The sequence below is a fragment of the Leucoraja erinacea genome, chromosome 13 (assembly GCF_028641065.1).
Source record: "Leucoraja erinacea ecotype New England chromosome 13, Leri_hhj_1, whole genome shotgun sequence".
NCBI lineage: Eukaryota > Metazoa > Chordata > Chondrichthyes > Rajiformes > Rajidae > Leucoraja > Leucoraja erinaceus.
The window spans coordinates 28,077,123-28,100,864 of NC_073389.1; the positions used below are offsets into that span (position 1 = coordinate 28,077,123).

The following is a 23,742-nucleotide window of genomic DNA, read 5'->3' on the forward strand; positions in this document are numbered from 1 at the left end:
AGAAGTGCAGTCTAGATAGTTGTGGGCGTCAGTCGATTTATAATAATAGATGTCAGTCAATAGTCTATCTCATGTGTGGAGACAGTGAGATTAAGACTCAAGTCCCGGGTGCTAAACACTTTAACTTCCCCTCCCATTCCCATATTTCACTTGCGCAGTTTACAACCCAGCAGTAAGAATTGAGATTTTTTTCTAACTTCAAGTAACCCTTGCTTTCCTTCTCTCTCCGTCCCTCCCCCAGTTTAGTTCTCCGACTAGTTTCACTGTCCTCATGATTCATTTTACTGATTGTCTCATTGTCAGCTTCCCCTCAGCCACCAATTAACCATTCTACATTTCCTTGAGCACCATCTCTTTTGATCTGTCATTTTCACACCCTACCCTTCCAACTCTAATCTCCCTATTCCCTGACTCTATCTGAAGAGGGTCCCGACCTGAAACGTCACCCATTCCTTCTCTCCAGAGGTGCTGCTTATCCCTCTGTGTTACTCCAGCATTTGTGTCCATCCTCATTGTAAACCAGCATCTGCAGTTCCTTCCAACACACTACCTCTTCCTTCCCCTTGTCACCCTTACACCTCTTCCCTCCTCCCCTTTCCAACCTTCCCCCAACCTCTTCCTTCCCCCTCCCCATTCCTCTTCCCCGCTCCATTCCTCTTCCCCGCTCATCTCTTAATCCTCTCCCCACTCACCCCTCCATCCTTCTCTCCCTTCCTCACCCATACATCCTTACCCTATCACCTCCTCCTGCCCCTTCTATTTCCCCCCTACTTCCCACTCCTCTTGTGTCCCCTGCCTTTCTTCCTCTTCCTTCCCTCCCTTCTCCCTTACCTTTTCCTTCTCTTCCACTCCCCTGCTTCCACCTGTCCCCCATTCTCCCTCTCTACTTCCCCTCTCCCTTTCCTCTCCTCCCACTACCCCCTTTCCCCACTTACCCACTTTTCTCCCTCTTCCCCTTCACCCCTCCTTCCTCTCACCACTTCTTCCTCTGCCATCCTTCCCCCTCCTTCCTCTCCTCCTTCCCATATCTCCCACACCCCAGCTTCCTTCATCTTATACACTTCACCTCTCTCCCACCCTATACCCCTTCCCTCTCCCTCCCTTTACCCCTCACCTCCCTTCCCCCCCCCCCCCCCCCCCCCCCCCCTTCTCGCCCTCGCTCAACCCCCCCTCCCTCTTCCTCTCCGGCAGCGCCCAGTCAGCCCAAGCCCCGCCTGTTGCTCAGTTGTCAGGAGCAGCCTAGCTGTGTGCTGCCCGCCTGCCTGCAGCCTGGGGAAGGGTGGAGGCTGAGGCGGAGGCGGCCTGGTCGGTCGGTGCTCACCCCCGCAGCTGCTCTCACAAGGTTGCTGGGCTGAAGGGGCGCCGCCGGGCCGGCCCGCTGCGGATGGCGGCCGGCTCGGGCTCCGAGGCCGCGGTGGCGGTGTGAGGCCGGCAGCCGGGCCCCGCTCACCATGCTGCGGCAGCTCCTGCACCGGGGTCTGAAGACGTGCTTCTACCGCTTGGGCTTCTTCATCGGCAACCACCCGGTGTTCTTCGCCTCGGCACCTGTGCTGCTCGCCATCCTGTTCGGCGCCAGCTTCAGCCGCTACCGGGTGCAGGACAACATGGAGTACCTGTTCGCACCGCGCCACAGTCTGGCCAAGATCGAGCGCACCCTGGTCAACAGCCTCTTCCCTGTCAACCAGTCCAAGCACCTACTCTATTCCGACCTGCAGAGCCCGGGACCCTACGGTCGGGTCATCATCACCGCCCCGGGCGCAGGTAGAGGGAGAGGCGGCGGCAACCTGCTCGACCTGCAGCACACGCGGCTCATCCTCCAGGTCAGCAGCCCGCCCACCTCATCCCACTGGCACACCTCGTTCATCCCCATCCCTTACCCGGCCCTCATCATCCCATCACCTGGAAAACTCCTCATCCCAGGCCTACTTCATCCCATCACCTGGACAACTCATCTCATCCCAGGCCTACTTCATCCCATCACCTGGAAAATTCATCTCATCCCAGGCCTACTTCAGCCCATCACCTGGAAAACTCATCTCATCCCAGGCCTACTTCATCCCATCACCTGGAAAACTCCTCATCCCAGGCCCATCTCATCTCGTCACCTCTATCTCAACCCCAGCCTTCCATTATCGGGACATCTCATCCCATCACACCTCATTCCATCAGTGGGACATCCCATCCCTTCACCAGGACACATCCCATCCAGGCCCATCCCATCACAGGCCCACTTCATCCCATCACATTCTGGCTCTAACCTACCCATCCCATCAACAGCCCACCACATCAGTGCATGCCTACCCACCATTGGGCCACATCATCCAGTATTAACCCCATTCATTACATCCAATTCCATCACTGGTCCAGCACATCTGGTCCCACACCAGCAACAGCCCAACTTATACCATCCTGTTTTCTACCCGAGCCATCCTGGCATCATCCCACCTCATTCCATCGCATCTTATCAGTGGCCTATCTCATCCCATCTCAGCACCAGCCCCCCTTATCCTATCACATCCCAGTACTAGTGTATCCTATCCCAGCATCCAGGCCATCAACCTGTCACCAGCCCATCTCAGCACAATGAAGCAGCTGTAGAGCTGCTGCGTCACAGCACTAAAGTCATGGGTTCGACCCTGATTACTGGTCCTGTCTATGCGGAGTTTGCACGTTCTCCCTGTGACCGTATGGGGTTTCTCTGGGTGCTCTGGTTTCCTCCCTCATTCAAAAGACATACAGGTTTGTAGGTTAATTGGCTTCTGTAAATTTCACCGAGTGTGTAGGATGCAATAGTGGGATAACATAGAATTTTGTTATGGGGGAATTGTTGGTCGGTGTTGACTCGGTAGGCTGAAGGACCTGTTTCCACACTGTACCTCTATATTAAATTAAACTTAATTCGACCACCAATACACCAATTTGCAGCAGTTTTTTGTTCCAGCAGTGACCAACTTCATCCAAAAGCATTTAATCTCAGACCAGTCCATCCTCACACCAAACTCCAGCCCAGCCTCATACCATCTGGAGATATCCACCAGTTCTGCTTCATATCATGAGACATTAAAGACCATCATATTTGTTGACCTTGTAACATTAGAAAAGCCATTTTCATCTTGTCATCAGACACTCACCCTAACCAATTATATTTGACCAATTAATTAGCATTTTTTCGAGTTTGTAACCAGTGGAGTAGGTATGGGTAACAGGAACACTGGACACAGTATTGGAGTAACTTGGCAAAACAGGTTGCTTCTCAAGAGGACATGGATAGGCAAATTTTCAGGTCGGGAACCCTCTTCAGACTGAGTGCAGTAACTGGAGTAAGCTGGAAGAGAGGTGTGGCAGGATGGAGATGAAGGGGGGTTTGATAGGCAGATGGATGGATCTACAGTGCCCTTCATAATGTTTGGGACAAAGACCATAATTTATTTGCCTCTGCACTCCACAATTTGAGATTTGTAATAGAAAAAAAAATCACATGTGGTTAAAGTGCACATTCAGATTTTAACAAAGATCATTTTATACATTTTGGTTTCACCATGTAGAGATATGTATGTAGTCCCCCCCATTTCAGGGCACCATCATGTTTAGGACAAAGCAATGTCATGTAAATGAAAGTAGTCATGTTTAGTATTTTGTTGCATATCCTTTGCATGCAATGCCTGCTTGAAGCCTGCGATTCATGGACATCACCAGTTGCTGGGTGGCTTCTCTGGTGATACTCTGCCAGGCCTGTTTTTTGCAGCCATCTTTAGCTTATGTTTGTTTTGGGGACTAGTCCCCTTCAGTTTTGTCTTCAGCATATAAAAGGCGTGCTCAATTGGGTTCAGATCGGGTGATTGACTTGGCCACTCAAGAATTGCCCATTTTTTAGCTTTGAAAAACTCCTTTGTTGCTTTAGCAGTATGTTTGAGATCATTGTCTTGCTGTAGAATGAACCGCCGGCCAATGACTTTTGAGGAATTTGTTTGAACTTGAGCAGATAGGATGCGACTATGCATTTCAGAATTAATTATGCTACTACCATCAGCAGTTGTATCGTCAATGAAATTAAGTGAGCCAGTACCTTCAGCAGCCATACATGCCCAGGCCATAACACCCCCACCACCATGTTTCACAGATGAGATGGTAAGCTTTGGATATTGGGCAATTCCTTCGCTCCTCCATACTTTGCTCTTGCCATCACTCTGATCTGCCCACAAGACCCTTTTCCAGAACTGTGGTTGCTTTTTTAAGTACTTCTTGGCAAACTGTAACCTGGCCATCCTATTTTTGCGGCTAACCAGTGGTTTGCATCTTGCAGTGTAGCCTCTGTGTTTCTGTTCCTGAAATCTTCTGCTGGCAGTGGTCATTGACAAATCCACACCTGAAGAGTGTTTCTGATTTGTCGAACAGGTGTTTGGGGATTTTTCTTTATAGAGAGAATTCTTCTGTCATCAGTTGTGGAGGTTTTCCTTGGTCTGCCAGTCCCTTAGTGATTAGTAAGTTTACCAGTACTCTCTTTCTTCTTAATGACGTTCCAAACAGTTGATTTCGGTAAGCCTAAGGTTTGGCTGATGTCCCGATTCTCAGTCTCATAATGGCTTCTTTGACTTTCATTGGCACAACTTGGTCCTCATGTGGATAAACAGCAATAAAAGTTTCCAAAGGTGATGGACAGACTGGAGGAAAGACTATACCTGCATTAAGGAGACAATTAAACACACTTAAGCAATTACAAACATCTTTAAAGCCATGTGTCCCAAACATTATGGTGCCCTGAAATAGGGGGTTTATGTATAAACACAGCTGTAATTTCTACATGGTGATGTATCAAAATGGCCTTTAATAAAACCTGACCATGTGCACTTTAACCACATGTGCCAGAGATGAAAACAAGACAAAAGGCTATAAGATAGGGAGAGGAGGTGCAAAATGTGAAGCCAGAAAAAAGGGATATAGTATACAGGACTCTCGCTTAACTTTTTTTCCCTGTTGCCAGCCGGGCAACCGTGGGAGCTTTTTAGGTTGCCAAATGACATTTTAGGTGGTCATTTAAGATGGCTTGCATGACGTGTGCTCGGACGAAGTGCGTAGTTACCAGTCGGAATTATACTCAATGAAGCATTCACATATTATTTCTGCTTCAAATAAAGTCACAAACTAACATATTCACCAATCAAGACATGATATATACCACAATGACATGCAGCAAAATTATAATACAGTATCTCAACTCTTTTTACACATTGCAATTAATGCAATTTTTATTATTTCTTTCCACTTCCAAACAAAAATGTGGTTGGATTATTCATCGTATGATCAACCTGTGTCAATAAATCCTGGACCATGATAACATATATGCTTAACCATGCACACTACAGATTGAGGCAAGCATGTTTTCTATGAAGGACTGAAAATTATCATGACATGGCCATAGCATGGGTCGTTATTGCTATTGGTACAGAAACACTCTCGCTTCCCACATAATGTATCCACAACAAAATATACAGGTTGCAAGGAATTTTCTAAAGGCATTTTATTATAATAGCTGACAAAACTGACTATACCCATCTGACAGGTTAAACATTACACTAACTTACAAGAGATGGCCAAAGGACATAAATGCAGCAAATGTTTGGTAATATATTTAAAGGTGTCAAGACACCACATTACCAGACATTTAGATTAGATGTATGTGGCAATGAAGATACCCAGTTTGTAGGCACCATTTAAAAAATAAATAAATTGATAAACGCTTTTTCCATCATTTCCACTTCAGAATTAACGTTAAAATTTCAACTGAAATATCTCCTGACCAAATTTGTGATGTATATGACTGACTATAGAAGTAAAACCTGGATAAATCCAGTTGTGAATGTTGCTCATTAAATAAACACAGTACTGATACTCCATATCAATAGCATTGATTTGCCATTAAAATGAATTCTGTAATAACGTGTCAGTGAGAATCGAACACTGCGGTTTTAATGTTTCATGTGTTCAAAATTTAATTAATCCATCTTTATGGATTAAAACAAATAATAACATTGGGAATTAAAACATATTTGATTGCATTCTGTTATCAAACAACGAGACAACAATACCAGTGTCTCCACAGCTGGGATTCGTAGCGTGTAGTGCTAACCCTTATGTTTGACAAGGCCACAATAATTACATTTTTAGAGTAATTTATCCTGCAAATGAATTTATACATGTGATTTCTTAGGTTAGCTTCTAAAGTACTGACTCTTGCAGCCACAAACATATTACTGGCACTACACCATCTAGGTTTCCTTAGCAGTGTTCTCATGGCATCGTTATATGCCACCTTTAGTCTCTGCAAACTTGCCTTTCCATAGTTCGACCACAGGTGTGCAGTGTAGAGTGGTGTGCAGTGTGCTCTAAATAGTGACATCTTCACCACATCTGCACACGCACCAAATTTACACAAGAGAATATTTGCCTGTACATACAGCATGCGTCGTTGCCTATGAATATCCTCATCATCTGTCATTTGTTCTGTAATAATGTGCCCTAGATATTTTACCTTATTACAGACACTAGATTATTGTCAGACAATTTAAAATCAAGAAATTTTAGACATTTATCCTCTTTGGTTCTACAGATCATAACAGCACTCTTACTAGCATTATATTTAATGTCATGTTCCACACCATACACAGAACATATAGTAAGGAGCTGCTGGAGACCAGCGCTAGATGGACTAAAGACCACAAGATCATCTGCATACATACTATGGTTCACTAAAATATTACCATTCACGCACCCAGTGTTACAGGCTTTCAATTGTTTAGACAGATCATCAATATATAGATTAAAAAGGACTGGGGACAAAATTCCCCCTTGTCTAACACCATTGCTAACCCCAAATGGGGCTGAGACCCTATTGCCCCATTTTATTTGCATAGTCTGGTGGGCATACCAGTAGGCCAGAATTCTAACAATGTATTTAGGCACCCCTCTTTGACTCATTTTACCAAACAGCTTTCTGTGATTAACACGGTCAAAGGCTTTGGAAGCATCAATAAAGCACATAAGGATTGAAGAGTTTTTGCCTCTATATTTGTTTACAATCTCCTTTAGGGCATATATGCATAAGTCAGTGCCATGTTTAGCTTTAAAGCCAAACTGGTTATCTGTGGAGTTAACAAACTCATTTATTCTATCCAGCAGAACTCTTTCTAAAACTTTTGACAATATGCTGGCTAAAGCTATGGGCCTGTAATTATTTAGGCTGCCTACTTTACCAGCTTTGTCCTTAATGACCGGCACTAACAGGACAGACAACATTGAGTCTGGTAACAAGCAATGAATCATAAAGCCTGTAAAACTAATAGCAATGAGAGGAGCTATCCTCATACTCGCATACTTAAGATGTTCAGCAGAAATATGATCCAAGTCACTTGCTTTGTTGTTGGACAGTTTGTTCATGGCATGATACACCTCATGTGACATAATCGCCATCGAGTCATTACTGTCAATATTGTCCGCCCTATACAAGCCACCTTGGACAGTTGAATAAAGTTGAATAAAGTACTATAATGTTGTCGCCATAACTCCGCGATATTAGATGTTCTGGAGATTCCATCTACTGTGCATGGTAGAGATGTTTTGCAACTGTTAAGAGCTCTCACTTCCTTCCAAAAATCTGTAGTATTGTTACTTAGCAGCTTCTTAGCCATGGAATCAGCCCTTCATAGCTTGCTCATTTTTACAGATGAAACGAAAAGCATACTTATACCTTGCATTAGTGAGCTTCTTGTGCTCAAACACAGGCCCCTGTCTGGGTCTACCTGCCATAGCCCATGATTTGGTGGCTTCACGGGCTTCAGTATGATACTCAGCTACATACTTATTCCAGCCAGGCCTGATGTTATGTGTCTTATTTTTATGCTTGCAGTAGGGCTTACAGCCTACATATAAAGCGCTTACTATATCATACATGGAGCAGATATCTCTCCTATGCTTCATATCTTAACAATTAACATTACTACATATTATTGCATCTTTAGGTAAATGAATATTGCTTAAGGATTTATCTGTATGGGCATAATAGGCTAGGATGTCTTCCTTTGTAAGCGTTGACCAGTCCAGTTTTTCTGTATTAAAGCTATTTCTATCTCTGGATACCACAGGTATGTGTTCAACATTTATTGTCATAGCAACAGGTATATGGTCAGTCATTGTTGCCCCGTACAGAATGCTCATACACCCCAATGAGGCATATGCATCAGCTGTACTAATACAGTGGTCCAGCCATGATGTGGTGTGCCAGGCCTCACTAATATAAGTATAACAATCTGTAGGTAAAAGCACTTTGCTTGACAATATTAAATTATTATCTTGACAGAACTGATCCATATGATTGGCAAATAATGAGTTCCTATCTGAGATATCTGCATTCATATCACCAATGACATATACACTACAATAATTATTGTTTTGAATTAAAGAATAGATGAAAGCAAGTCTATTTAAATATTCATCCTCATTCTGATGGCATTCATAGGGTGTATATACATTCAGGATAACAAATTCCTTGTCATTGTGAGCAAAGTGTATAGCAATGCACCTTAATGCTATCAGAATGTGCCAAAAATGCTATTTTTGTGCAATCTAGGTACTGCTCTAATCTCCAAACTCATGCAACCTAGATTTCTCATATAATCCGGTGTGCCTATTACCAGCAAATATTCACTCCAAATCTATGATAGCTTTAATATTATTAAATAATTATCAGATATTATCAAGTATTATCAGATATCCAGAACAATCGCACACATTTAGATGCACACACATATGTTCAGTTACCAACAAATACAATACAATACAATACAATACAATACAATACAATGTATTTGTCACTTGAACCTCATAGAGGCTCAAGTGAAATGTTGTTTCTGCAGTCATACATACAAGAAAAAAAAGACCCAAGACACAACACAATTTACACAGACATCCATCACAGCGCATCTCCACCTCGCTGTGATGGAAGGCAAAAAAAAAACGTATCTCTCCCCTGCACTTCCCTCTCCCCCCGATATCAGATTCAAAGTCAGAGCCCCCGGCGGGCGATAACAATTGTCCCGCGGCCATTAACGCTGCGCCGGGTGATGCAAGGCCGCGCTCCGGGTCTTGTTGTTGGAGCCCCGGCGGGCGCTAGCAAAGTCCCGCAGCCGTTGAAGCCACGCCGGGCGATGATGTAAGGCCCCGCTCCAGGTACTCCTCGACCCCGCTACTCGGGCGGGAGAAGTCGCCGTTGCGGAAGCCCCGAAAAGCGGTCTCCCAGCAGGGACCCGCGGGCTCCCGATATCACTGTCCACCAGACCTGCGGTAAGCCTCCGAATCTCCGAGGGTCGGGTCGCAGCAGCGCGCCACCACCGCTCCTCCCGCTCCGGACTCGGCCAGCTCCGTGATGGTGAGTAGCTCCGCAGCTCCGTGACTGGAGCCCCAGGTCGTTCCTGCTGGAGGCCGCTCCACGGTGCAGCCCCAACGACAACGGAGACCCGACAGGGAAAGGTCGGGTTCTCCGTGCACTGGAAATTTTTTTAAAGTTTCACCCCCCGCCCCCCACACACACACACACACACACACACACACACACACCCCATCAAAAAAATAAAAACTACATTAAAACGGGACAAAAAATAACAAAAAGACAGACGGACTGCAGAGGCCGCTGCGACGTGAGTCGCGCCGCCCACCGGACCCATCCTGATGCGATCAAGATGTCCACTCTGCTACATCCAGGTGTCATCAAATACCATCAGGCATGATACCACACAGAATGTCCAAAGATGCCAGCACTATACTGACAAATGTAGGTCCCTTACAATCAGAGACAGGTGAATTTATAATGGGAAACAAGGAAATGGCAGAACAGTTAAACAAGTACTTTGGTTCTGTCTTCACAAATAATCTCCCAGAAATACTAGGGGACCTAGGATCTAGTGGGAGGGAGGAACTGAAGGGAATCCACATTAATCAGGAAATTGTGTTTGGTAAACTGTTAGGACAGAAGGCAGATAAATCCCCAGGGCCTGATAGTCTGCATCCCACAGTACTCAAGAAGGTGGCCCTAGGAATCGTTGATGTATTGGTGATCATTTTCCAATGTTCTCTCGACTCTGGATCAGTTTCTGTGGACTGGAGGGTAGCCAATATATTGCAACCCCATTTTTTAAGAAAGGAGGGAAAAATGTTATAGCAGAGCATTTGGAAAGCAGTGACAGGATAAATCAAAGACAGCATGAATTTATGAAGTGGAAATCATGCTTGACTAACCTGGATGTAACAAGTAGAATGGATAAGGGAGAGCCAGTGGATGTGGTGTATCTGGACTTTTAAAAAGCATTTGACAAGGTCCCACAGAAGAGATTAGTGTGCAGAATTAGAGCACATGGTATTGGTGGTAGGGTATTGACACGGATAGAGAACTGGTTGGCAGACAGAAAGCAAAGAGTAGGAATTAACGGGTCCTTTTCAGAATGGCAGGCAATGCTTAGTGGGGTGCCGCAAGGCTCGGTGCTGGAACCCCAGTTATTTACAATATATATTAACGATTTAGACAAGGAAATTAAATGTAACATCTCCAGGTTTGCGGATGTCACAAAGCTGGGTGGCAGTGTGAGCTGCGATGAGGATGGTTATGAGACTAGGGCGACTTGGATAGATGAGTGAGTGGGCAGATGCAGTATAATGTGGATAAATGAGAGGTTAGCCACTTCAGTGACAAGAACAGGAAGGCAGATTATTATCTGAATGGTATCAGATTAGAAAAAGGGGAGGTGCAACGAGACCTGGGTGTGCTTGTACTTTAGTCACTGAAAGTAAGCATGCAGGTACAGCAGGCAGTGAAGAAAGCTAATGGCATGTTGGTCATTGCGAGAGGATTTGAGGGCCCTGGTGAGACCACAGCTGGAGTATTGTGTGCATTTGGTTTCCTAATTTGAGGAAGAACCATCTTGCTATTGAGGGTGTGCAGCATAGGATCACGAGGTTAATTCCCGGGATGGCGGGACTGACATACAGTGCATTTACAAAGTAGCAATGTTACAAAATTTTTTGAGATTTAAAAAATCAAGTCTGCAATTTATCCCAACAGATAAAGCATAAAAAGAAGTTTAATTTGACACCTAATTCACTTTCATATCTCAAGTAATAAAACTGGCAACTTCCAATACTTCAACCTGTTGTTCATTGAAAGAGTTTCCTTGACCCTTGATTCTCGATTTCAAATAGATGCCGTGCTTTTAAAACATTTCTTTGCAACTACCACAGTCCTTAAATACTAAAATTGCTTTCTCCTGTTTTATATCTTCAGTAGAAAATGTTTCCAAAGTTAATAGAATTAAATTATGAGTTACTGCTCTGATGAATTCCTCAAAGGGCCCAGAAAAATACTGCAAATGTCCACATTCCCAACTCTCAGGCTGGGAAATCAACTGAGCCTGTGCCAGGTTAAACCTGGTATAAGTACAGCAGTCCATTCAAATGAAGGCAAGGAAATGGTTGCCAGGAGTAAATCAAACATAACTTTTTTTAAATTTGATTTAATTATTAATTTAAATGTTTTAAGTTATGAAAGTGTGTGTTTTAATTTTTATACAAAACATTAATTTTTTTTATTGAATGGTTCTGGGAATTTTCAAATTTCTATTTTGTTGACAATTTTAAGTTTTGGGGACAGGGCTTCGCTGGTCATCAAAGCCATTCCACAAATGCAACTGCCTGCACTCAGATAAGCCCTAGACTGCACGCAATCACGTGATATTCTCAGATCCATGCTTCTGGCAGGATACTGTTCCTCGTTCTGCTATGGACAAAGAGTTTCAGAAACGGATGGACTTGTGAAGATCAGTGTTTGTAAAAATAAAAATAAAATTCAGCCTTCAAGAACATTTCTTTCAAATAAGAAACTGGTCAAAGTATGATGAGCAAGTTCTGACTACATTTGAATCACTGCACAATTAGTACTGTAAATAAATATGATTCTAAGCAAAGCATTAAGCGCTAACTTTAGGTGATGGTTATTTGTTACTAACTCAAGTTGCCATAAATTGAAGTTTTTAATTTAGATTGGTTTGGTTTCTTAAAAAATAATCTGAGGTTTACATTTAGGTTTATTCTTGTCACATGTGCTGATGTACAATGAAAAGCTTTTGTTTTGCATGCTGTCCAATTAAAACGGATAACACTATACATGAATACAATGAAGCCAAATAGAAGTACAAAACGTCGAGGGAAGAGAAAGATACCAGAATGCAAAATCTATTTCTCAGCATTGTAGAGTAATCAGAGAAAAAGTTAAATGTATGCAATGGGCAAGGTTGGAGAATCAGGGCTGCACAGTAGCTTACGGAAGGACCATTCAGAAGTTTCTAATAGAGGGAAAGAAGCAGTACCTGAGTCTGGTACGCACTTTCAAGCTTCAGTATCTTCTGTCCGACCGACAGGTCTGTAGAAGTTTGTAAGAATCATTTGCGATATGCCAAATTTTCTCAGTCTCATGAGGAAATAGAGGCATTGGTAATTGGTTGTCCACTGTAGTTTCAATGCTCTTGGTCCAGAACAGATTGTTGCAGATATTCACATCTAGGATCTTGAAATTCTCAACCATTTCCACGTTGGCGCCATTGATGTTGATTGGGGCATGTATTTCACCACTTTTCCTGAAGTCAATAACAACTTCATCTTGCCGACAGAGGGTGGTGAATCTGGAATTAATTGCCACGATAGCTGTGGAGGCCGTCTTTAGGTATTTTTTAAGTGGAGGTTCATATGTACATGATTAGTAAGGGTGTCAAAGTTTACGGGGAGAAGGCAAGAGTATGGGGTTGAGAGGGAAATATAAATCCAGGCATGATTGCTGGCAGAGAAAACTTGATGGGCCGCATCTAATTCTGCTCCTATGTCTTATGAACTTAGATACAGAGATACAGTGCAGATATAGGCCCTTTGGCCCACCAAGTCCGCACAAACGAGCTATCACCCATACGCTAATTCTATCGTACATACTAGGCACCATCTACAGAAGCCAATTAATCTACAATCCTGATCGTCTTTGGAGTGTGGGAGGAAACCGGAGCACCTGCTGAAAACCCACGCAGTCACAGGGAAAACATACTAACTAAGTACAGATGGTACCTCCAGTCAGGATCGATCCCGGGTCTCCGGCATTGTCAGGCAGCAACTCTACCGCTGCGCCCACTGTGCTGCCCTTAGGGTGGTTCACTGGCATATTACTAAAATTTCCTTCCAAAATTGTAAGCAATGTCCTATGTGACCATAACTAAAGTCAACTATTTCTTCTTTCTTGACCTGTCTGGAACGTTAATCGTGGTTGAACATATTCTTGCATTATCTGTCTTCTGCAAGAAGCTGCAGATGCTGCAAACCTAAATTAAAAACAGAAAGTGCTGGAACTGCAAAAGGTCCGGCAGCATCTGTGGATAAACAATGTTAAAGTTTCAGTTGATGATCTTTCATCAGAACAGTTCTGACGAAAAATTATTTATCAGAAACTAACTATTTCTCTCTTCTCAAATGCTCCCTGACCTGAATATGTCCAGTACTTTCTGTTTTTTATTCCATTAAGTGTAGGTCATTTACTGAAGACCTCCAGTGCATGTTAAGATGCTCCATCTTGCCTCTGATTGGACACAAATGGCATAGGTGAGTGAAAACCTCTATTTGAGTGGCAATGAAATTAATGGCTGAGTGACCTCCACAAAGACAACTTGAGCAAGAAAATCATTTTCCACTCTTACTGTGTTTAGCTCCCTGAATCTCCCCTTGAGTCAGCATTCTTATTGAAGGTTATTTTCTTCTCTACCCTAGTTTTTAACAAGGTTGGCAGTGGGATATAGAAACATAGAAAATAGGTGCAGGAGGAGGCCATTCGGCCCTTCGAGCCAGCACAACCATTCATTGTGATCGTGGCTGATCGTCCCCTATCAATAACCCGTATCTGTCTTCTCCCCATATCCCTTGACTCCACTAACCCATAGAGCTCTATCTAACTCTCTCTTAAATCCATCTGGTGACTTGGCCTCCACTGCCCTCTGTGGCAGGGAATTCCATAAATTCCCAACTCTGGGTGAAAACGTTTTTTCTCACCTCAGTCTTAAATGACCTCCCCTTTATTCTAAGACTGTGGCCCCTGGTTCTGGACTCACCCAACATTGGGAACATTTTTCCTGCATCTAGCTTGTCCAGTTCTTTATATAATTTTATATGTTTCTATAAGATCCTCCCTCATCCTTCTAAACTCCAGTGAATACAAGCCTAGTCTTTTCAATCTTTCCTCATATGACAGTCCCGCCATCCCAGGGATCAATGTCATGAACCTACGCTGCACTGCCTCAATCACAAGGATGCCCTTCCTCAAATTAGGAGATCAAAACTGTACACAATATTGTAGATGTGGTCTCACCAGAGCCCGAAACGACTGCAAATTGTGATGGTTTCTCCAGAGCGACATTCTGTTGATGGGTGGATTAGCGACTGCTTGGGTTAAGAATGCCAAGTTTACTGAGCATGTAAATTACCAGGCAAGAAAGACTAAATGACCTTCAACCTGCCCTACACACATGATAGTCAAAGCAAACCTGACTACACAAGAGAAAGTCCCATATTTACATTTTCTTCTTCAGACCTCCACAGCACCCTCCTGTAAGAACTTTTGGTTTAGTTTATAGATACAGTGCGGAAACGGGCCCTTCGGCACACCGAATCCACGCCAACCAGCGATCTCTACACCCAAAACACTACCCTGCACACGCTGGGACAATTTGCAATTATACCAATCCAATTAACCTACAAACCTTTACATCTTTGGAGTATAGGATATCCCAGAGAAAACCCGCACAGGTCACGGGGAGAATGTATAAACTCTGTACACAGAAACACCCATAGTCGGGATCGAACCCAGGTCCCTGGCGCTGTAATGCCCCTGTCCCACTTAGGAAACCTGAACGGATACCTCTGGAGATTTTGCACCCCACCCAAGGTTTCCGTGCGGTTCCGGGAGGTTTTTGTCAGTCTCCCTACCTGCTTCCACTACCTGCAACCTCCGGCAACCACCTGCAACCTCCGGGAACCGCACGCAAACCTTGGGTGGGGCGCAAAGTCTCCAGAGGTTTCCGTTCAGGTTTCCTAAGTGGGACAGGGACATAAGGCAGCAACTCTACTGCTGTACCATCATGCTGCCGTGTCACCTAGATACAGAGGTCCCAGTCTCTACACCAACTACCATCCTTGTCATGTTTCCACTCCACTTAGGCCTAGGACCACAAATCCCCTGAACTTGTGCCTGCAGAGGCAAACCTGGGACTGAAATGGTATTTGGTAAACCATTGCTGTGATGCACTAGATTTCCTCAGCCTGTATCAACACTTAACTCTTGCACAGGTCATGAGATCATCTGTAAACGTTCTAATCATATTTCCAACACTGCTGTCAGGGCATTAATAAAGCGCAGAAATATACATTCACAAATGTTTGTTTATTCAATAACAGGGATCTTTTGAGTACATTAGTTTCTTTTTACGTTTGTCAATGGCACAAATTTCATCAAACTAGGGCACGGAAAAATATCAGGCAGGATTCAAGGTTGAAAGTAAAGGTCAAGGCCACTTCATTTCTTCAGCTTAGCATTTAATAAGCAGTCACAAAGCTGTTACTAACCATGTAAATGCTGTAAGATGACATGTTTGAGTCGGTGTTCTGAATTTTACTGCTCTTTGTGCTTAAGTGTGAGCTGAATTCCAGCCATTAACGCAGAGCACAATGCCACCCGATGCTAAACTGCCCAGATTGCCAAAGGCTAGTGAGATTAACAACATTGAACTGACTGAGCAACAAGAAGCATCATTCAATTCTCTTTAGGTTCATTGGCCTCTTCATTTTATCTACATTATCATAATATAAATGAAAGTAGATCAAGTAATGAATGGAGAATTACATAGTACATAGTGTTTGCTTTCTGGTCAATTTATTCCACAACCTCTTTTTACTTCTTTCCAGCTGCATTCATCTGTGACACGGATTCAGGTACCAATGTTGGGCTTCAACTACTCATTTGCCCACATGTGTATTCTAAAGGACAATAAGATGTGCGTTCTGGATGATATTGTGCATGTGTTGGAGGAGCTCAGGGCTGCATGGATGCAGAACCACACAGAAATCGTTATCAGTTACCCAAATACCTACCTTAAAGACGGCCGGAAGGTCTTCATCGGACATCAGCTGGGAGGAGTTACTCTGCAGAACAAAGACCGAGTGAAATATGCCCGGGCAATGCAAATAACTTATTACCTGCAGACTCGCAATTCCTTGAACGACTTGGTAGCAGAGAAGTGGGAGTCGACCTTCTGCGAGACAGTGGAAAATTTCCAGAAATCCAATAAAGAGCTGGAGCTCTATCCATTTACATCTTCATCACTGAAGGAGGATTTTCAGAAGAGCAGCCAGGTTTCAGAGTGGTACCTGGTGACTAGCCTGCTGGTGGTTTGGATTCTAGCCATGCTGTGCTGTTCCATGCAAGACTGTGTACGCAACAAGCCTTGGCTTGGACTCTTGGGTTTAGTGACAATGGCTCTGGCCACCCTCACGTCGGCAGGGATTATCAACTTAATGGGAGGGAAGTACAACTCTACCTTCCTGGGAATTCCCTTCATTATTTTAGGTAAGTATACAACTGTAATTGCCATCCATCTTTGAACTATTACATTGAGACCATTACCATACAGAAGGAGTTATTGCATATTTTACATTTTTATCAATATTTGCAACAGCTGTACAAATCTTTATAAATGTGATCATCTTTTTAAAAAAATCTTACGGGCTGCTTCACAGAGCCAGAAACCTGGGTTCATTTCTGATCTTTGCTCTGTGTGGAGTCTGCACGTTCTTCCTGTAAATCCACCAGTTTCCTCTAGCTCTTCGCATCCCAAAGACGTGCCAGTCAGTGGGTTAACCGGCCGCTGTAAATTACCCCGAGTGTGTGGGTTGAATGATTGGATCTACGGAGAGATGATAAGAAAGTGGGGAGAATCATGTTTGACTCTTACACGAAGAGAAGTAGAGGGAATGCAGGAAGGCCAGTGAGCCTCACGTCAGTGGCAGTGAAGTTATTGGAGAGGATTCTACAGAATAGGATTTACTCTCATTTGGAAGGGAATGGGCAAATCTGGGACAGTTAGCGTGGTGTTGTACACAATATGTCACGTCTTACTAACACGACTGGGTTTTCTAAGGAGATAGTGAAGGAGATCGAAGAAGGTAAGGTGTTGTATGTTGTCTACATGGATTTTAGTAAAGCATTTGATAAAATCCGCCATGCTTGGTTGATCCAAAAGATTAAGGTGGACATCATTTATATTGACTTTAGTTGAACATATGGATTCACTACCGGCCAACTAAAGGCAGAGGGTTCTTGTAGAAGGACGATATTCAGGCAGAAGGTCTGTGACCAGTGGAGTTCCACGGGGATCTATGTTCCCTCACCTCCGCTGTTTGTGCCATAGATAAATGACTTGGACGTAAACATGGACAGGTAGATTAGTAAATTTTCAGATTACACCAAGTTTGCTGGAGATACAGACCATGAGGAAGGCCATCAAAGTACATGGGATATACTGTAGATCGCTCTCCTTCTCTTTAACTTCATCCGTACATTTCCAATTTATTGACCCCCCCCCCCCCCCCCCCCCCCATCTCACCCACCTGCCTGCCAAAAGCATATATTTTCTCAGAACCGTTGGTTGCTGTTGCCCAAATGGTCTCATGCACAAGTAGCAGCAAATTTGTGATCTGCCAGAGTTTAAGGTCTTTGCCCTGACCTCTACCGTTGCTTTGGGACATCAACTACCTGTCTCTAACAATATGAGCTCTTTATCATAGTTATCAGTTACAGATCAGTTGGATTTGAGTTTTATGATCTGTTGAACTTTGTTTAGATTAGAGATACTGCACGGAAGCAGGCCCTTCGGCCCACCGTGTCCACCCTGACCATTGATCACCTGTACACTAGTTCTAGTTATCCCACTTTCGTATCCCACAATCACGGGGCAATTTACAAATGCACCTTAGCCTACAAACCTGCACGTCTTTGGAATGTGGGAGGAAACCACAGTAACCAGAGAAAATGTATATAATCACAGGGAGAACCTACAACCTCCGCACAGACAACATCTGCATTCCGATCTAACCTGGTGCTCTGGTCCTGTTCTACATCTTCTTCTGCAGATTGTTCCAGATACAATCTACCCTTTAAGTGAAAAGGTTGCCCCTGAGGTCCCTCTCAAATTGCTCCTCTCACCTTATGCTCTAGTTTTAGAATTCCCTGGGAAAAGGCAGAGAGAATTTATGTTTTCCATACCCTTCGTGATCTTGTACACCTCAATAAAGTCACCCTTCGGCCTCCCATGCTCCAAAGAAAGGCTCATCCTATCCAGCCTCTCCCTGTAATTCAAGCCTGCAAACCCAACATCCTGGTGAAACTCTTCTGCACCATTTCTGACCATTTCCACATTTTTTCTGTGGGCTGTCAATTAGCATTCCCTGTTCAGGATTTACTGATGATTACAAATAACAAAATAACCCAGTTGGAGTCATAGAGTCATATTGCGCAGAAATAGGCCCTTTGGCCCAACTTGCACACCCGTCTCACCTGCCTGCATTAGGTGTGTTCTGTGTCTAAACCTATCCTGTCTATGTACCTGTCTAAATGTTTCTTGAACATTATGATAGTACCTGTCTAAATTACTTCATCTGGTAGCTTGCTCCATGTGTAACAAAAAGTTGTCCCTTGGGTGTATATTAAATCTTTCCCCCCTCACCTTAAACCTATGGTCTCTGGTTCTCGATTCCCCTTCTCTGGGTAAAATACTGCATTTATCCTGTCTATTCCTCTCATGATTTTGTGCACCTCTATAAGAACACCCTTCAGCTTCCTGCGTCCAATGAATAAAGCCCTAGCCTGCTCAACCTCTTCCTATACCCCAGGCCCTCACATCCTGGCAACATCCTCGTAAATCTTTGTCTGCATCCTTTCCAACTTAACAACATCTTTCCTACAACAGGGTGACCAAAACTGAACACAATACTCCAAATGTGGCCTCCCAATGTTTTGCACAAGATGCTGTGCCCTTTTAACCTCCACGGTCCTCCCTTTGACTCTGTGCCTTACTGAAGCCGTGATAAGCACGCATCAAGATAAATAAGCAGGGGCTAGGCCTCCCTCAGAGAACAGTCATAGGAAACTTTTATCATGTAGAAGACGATTGAAGGCACCCAGTGATTAGGTGTTGCTATAACGTGCCATTGCAACAAGCATCCTCCTGGACTGCAACAACGTTTTGACTCTGATTTTAATCAAAGCCTTTCTGTCTTCCTCTCCTCAGGCCATGGACTGTACGGCATGTTTGAAATGCTCTCATCGTGGAGGGAGACCATGGAGGACCAGCATGTGAAGGAGAGGATTGCCACTGTGTATGCTGAAACCATGCTGCCACTTACGCTCACCACTGCTATGTACATGGTAACATTTGGCATTGGTGCCAGCCCCTTCACTAACATAGAAGCTGTGAAGGAGTTCTGTGTTAACACATGCATTTCTGTACTTTTTAACTACCTCTACCTGATGGCATTCTATGGCTCTAATATGGTCTTCACTGGTTACCTGGAAAACAATTATCAGCACAGCATCTTTTGCAGGAAAGTGCCAAAGCCAGATGATCTACGAGGTAAACCTGCCTGGTACAGGTTTATCATGATGTCCAAGTTTAACGAGGAGGCAACAGCTCCAGGTGACACGAGCACCTATGAAAATCATTTCCTGCTTTGGTTTCTGAAGCAGTATTATTGTGATTGGATTACAAATACCTACGTCAAACCTTTTGTGGTTCTGTTTTATCTAATTTATATCTCTTTTGCCTTAATGGGCTACCTGCAGGTCAGTGAAGGGTTAGACCTCAACAATGTGGTGGCGACTGAGTCTCGTACAGTCTCCTATCGCATTGCCCAGCAGAGGTATTTCAGCAGCTATAGTCCAGTCATTGGGTTTTATATTTATGAACCGATTGAGTACTGGAATGCCAGTGTTCAGGAGGACTTGCAGGAAATAATGGAAGGGTTTGTTAGAATATCATGGTTTGAAACTTATTTAAATTACCTTAGAAAACTAAATGTTACCGCTTCAATGTCCAGAAACTACTTCCTAAACACATTGCGGAATTCCTTCCTAAAATCTCCTCAGTATAACCAGTTCTTGGATGATATCATCTTGGTGAGGAAACCAAACAATGAACTGGAGGTGGTTGCATCGCGCGTGTACCTGGTGGCTAAGACAGCAGAAAACACCAGAGAAGAGATTTATGATCTGCTGGAAACACTGAGGAAGCTCTCGCTGACGTACAAAGTGAAGTTTATGATTTTTAACCCTTCCTTTATCTACATGGATCGATATGCTTCGTCTGTGGGAGCACCCTTGCAAAACTCATGCATCAGTGCGTTGTTTGTTCTCTTCTTCACCGCGTTCCTGGTGGCGAACTCTTTGGTGAATATCTGGCTGATACTGACTGTGGCATCAGTGGAGTTTGGGGTTATTGGTTTCATGACTCTGTGGGAAGTGGAACTGGATTGCATTTCTGTCCTTTGCTTAATCTATGGAGTAAACTACACCATCGACAACTGTGCACCATTCATATCTACATTTGTCTTGGGCAAAGACCTAACCAGGACGAAGTGGGTTAAAAATGCTTTGGAACTGCATGGAGTAGCCATTTTGCAGAGCAACATTTGCTACTTGGTCGGTATAATCCCACTTACTTCTGTGCCTTCTAATTTGATCTGCACACTATTCAGGTGTCTGTTTCTAATAGCGCTTTTCACCTTTCTCCACTGCTTTGCCATACTACCTGTGATACTGACCTTTGTGCCGCCTTCTAAAAAGTGGGCAGAAAGGAAAACCCCCAGTAGCCCCGAGGAGATTGAGTGCATGGAGATGGTGGATCTGGATGGCACGCGAGTGGTCGACCACATCACCTCAGTCTGACGAACTTGTTCAGCTGGCCGATGCCAAGGGGATGGGGGGGCAACAGTGTAGATGGGGTGGGGGATATGTGGCAGAGGGGAGATGGGAGAGGCTAAAAACTGTCTCCAAGAAACACAGCTGATATTTTTACAAAGAGCCTACAGCACAGATACAGGTCATGTGGCCAAACTAATCTATGTTAGGCACCTCCCATCCACTTTATCCCATCCTATTAGTATCTCCTGTCATTCCTTTCCACCCTGTATCTTCCATTTATCACCCAAACCACTCTGTAGAGTAGCCCCTGACTAACAAGGTTCCCACATGGATTTAATATGATCCTGCATTATATAATTTGGTCCGTAGTTTGGGCCACTCCCACATCTACCATAATCACCTTTGCAATTATCTATACTCATCATCCAGATTATTGTGACCAGCTCTGGGCTGTAGTGCAACAATTAGACACATCATCTAGGCCCCATTAAATGGAATGGCTGCTTTTCAAGTGAAAGCCTGGTGATCTAGCTGAGCTGATGGACTGAATACGCTGTGTGCTAGTTGCACCATCTAATCCCTGACAATAGACATCACTTTTGAACTAGGAAACTGAGATGCCGTGAAAGGGTCAGATTTTGTGACCTTTCAAAAGTTTCAAAAGTTAAATAATTCCAGCATCAACTCTTGACGAGGCTGGTTATTGTCGGAGGAAAATCTATAGATTGGATTAATGATTCATGGAAATCCAGTTTGAATACTAGTTTAAGTTTAAAAACACCTTAACAAACAAATTTGATTGTTCATGAAACTTAACTTACCTCATTGTCCTGTACATGACAATAAGCACATATCATGGAGCGAAGGATATTGTCTTGGATTTTGAGTTAATAAACATTTTGAGGTGAAGTAGCAGAAGATTACTCAGTCCCAATGTACAGATCCTTTGATTTGGCACAAATCTCATATTGATACTTTTTCAATGAAATGAACTGTTAGGTATTGCAAATTTTATTCATTTGGACCAATAATGGACCAAATCCTGCTTTTATTTTCTGATAAATGTTGCATGTTTATCTCCTGAGCAATTGCTGATTTTTTTAAATAATTGGGGGTGAATGATAAGTTATAAACTGCTAGTTGGTTTATTGGGTGACTATAACACTAATGAATTGTGTTCTGCACACAAATCGTGATCACACTGTAGTTCCGTAAATATAGAACTGCTACTATTTTCTGAAGCTGCTGCCACATTCTTTATGCACTGAATATGTTATGATGATGACCTGCAACAATCTACCCATTCAGAAAAGTGGACACTTTGGTTAAAAGGAGTGTCCAAACTTATAACCAGCTTAAGGAATTTCCCTCAGGGTGAAATATTGGGTGTTATTTCAAATTTCATATGTAATCAGGAATTTAAAATCATTTAGACTCTTCCTCTCAAACTTTTGCACCACGAGGACATGTAGCACTTTTATTTATTTTTTAACAAAACCCTGTTTTTGGCCCAGATAGCTTACTTCAGGAGCTTCTCGAATTCCCAGGAACAACATTGGATTAGCACATGGGAGATGGTGCCCTGCAACAGACCTGTCACAGATTGTTTCTGAGTCTTTACGAAAATTTAGAAGGAATTGTTTTGTAAAGGCAGCTTTATTTTTAAGCTCTAAATTGGCCAGTGAAAATATCCCGGTGATAAAACATTTTTATCGGTGTCATAAATCTTGTCTTCATTGCCCTACGCGTAAAGTAGAAGAGCACGGAGGTCATGACACAACTATATAAAACATCCACAGTGGAGAATTGTGTGCAGTTCTGGTCACTGCATAAAGGGAAGGATGTGCTTGCACTTGGTGCAGATGAGATTCACCAGGATGTGCCTGGGATGGAGTGTTTCAGTTAGGAGGAAAGACGAGACGGACTGCAAATTATTCCCATGGAGTAAAGGCTGGAGGAGTACCTAATGCAGCTGTACAAAGTTCAGAAGAGCGTTGAGAGCTCAGATAGTGTTATTTTACTGCCAACCACTTCCTCTGGCAGCTAATTCTATATCCCTGCCTCCCGCTGTTAAAGTTGCCCCTCGGATTGCTTTTTTTTTCCCCTCTGACCTTAAACCTATGCCCTCTAGTTCTTAATTCCCTTACCCTTGGTAAAAGATTCTGTGCATTTACCCTATTTATTTCCCTCGTGATTTTATACACATCTACAAGATAACCCTGTGTTCAAGAAGGAACTGCAGATGCTGGAACATCGAAGGTACACAAAATTGCTGGAGAAACTCAGCGGGTGCAGCAGCATCTATGGAGCGAAGGAAATAGGCGACGTTTCGGGCCGAAACCCTTCTTCAGACTGATGATCATCAGTCTGAAGAAGGGTTTCGGCCCGAAACGTCGCCTATTTCCTTCGCTCCATAGATGCTGCTGCACCCGCTGAGTTTCGCCAGCAATTTTGTGTACCTTACAAGATAACCCTTGTCATCCTTGGGCAATCCAAGAAATAAAATCCCAGGCTGCCCAATCTCTCCCTGTAGCTCAGGCCCTCAAGAGCTGGTTACATCCTAATGAATCATCACTGCACTCTTTCCAGTTAAATGGGATCTTTCCTGTAGAAGGGTGGCCAAAGCTGAAGACTACATCACCAACATCTTGTACAACTATAACATAACATCGCAACTTCTCCATTCACTTTCTTGACTGATGAAG

The 23,742-nt window shown here is 43.6% G+C and overlaps 1 protein-coding gene across 1 annotated transcript; it reads left to right on the top strand.

The window, feature by feature from the left end:
• The first annotated feature begins 1,200 nt into the window (after positions 1-1,200).
• Positions 1,201-23,323, top strand: ptchd1 (patched domain containing 1). Its single transcript, XM_055644684.1, has 3 exons — positions 1,201-1,820; positions 16,030-16,690; positions 19,410-23,323. Exons 1-3 carry the CDS (start codon positions 1,452-1,454, stop codon positions 21,059-21,061), a joined length of 2,682 nt encoding a protein of 893 aa, XP_055500659.1. The 5' UTR covers positions 1,201-1,451; the 3' UTR covers positions 21,062-23,323.
• Positions 23,324-23,742: the final 419 nt, after the last annotated feature.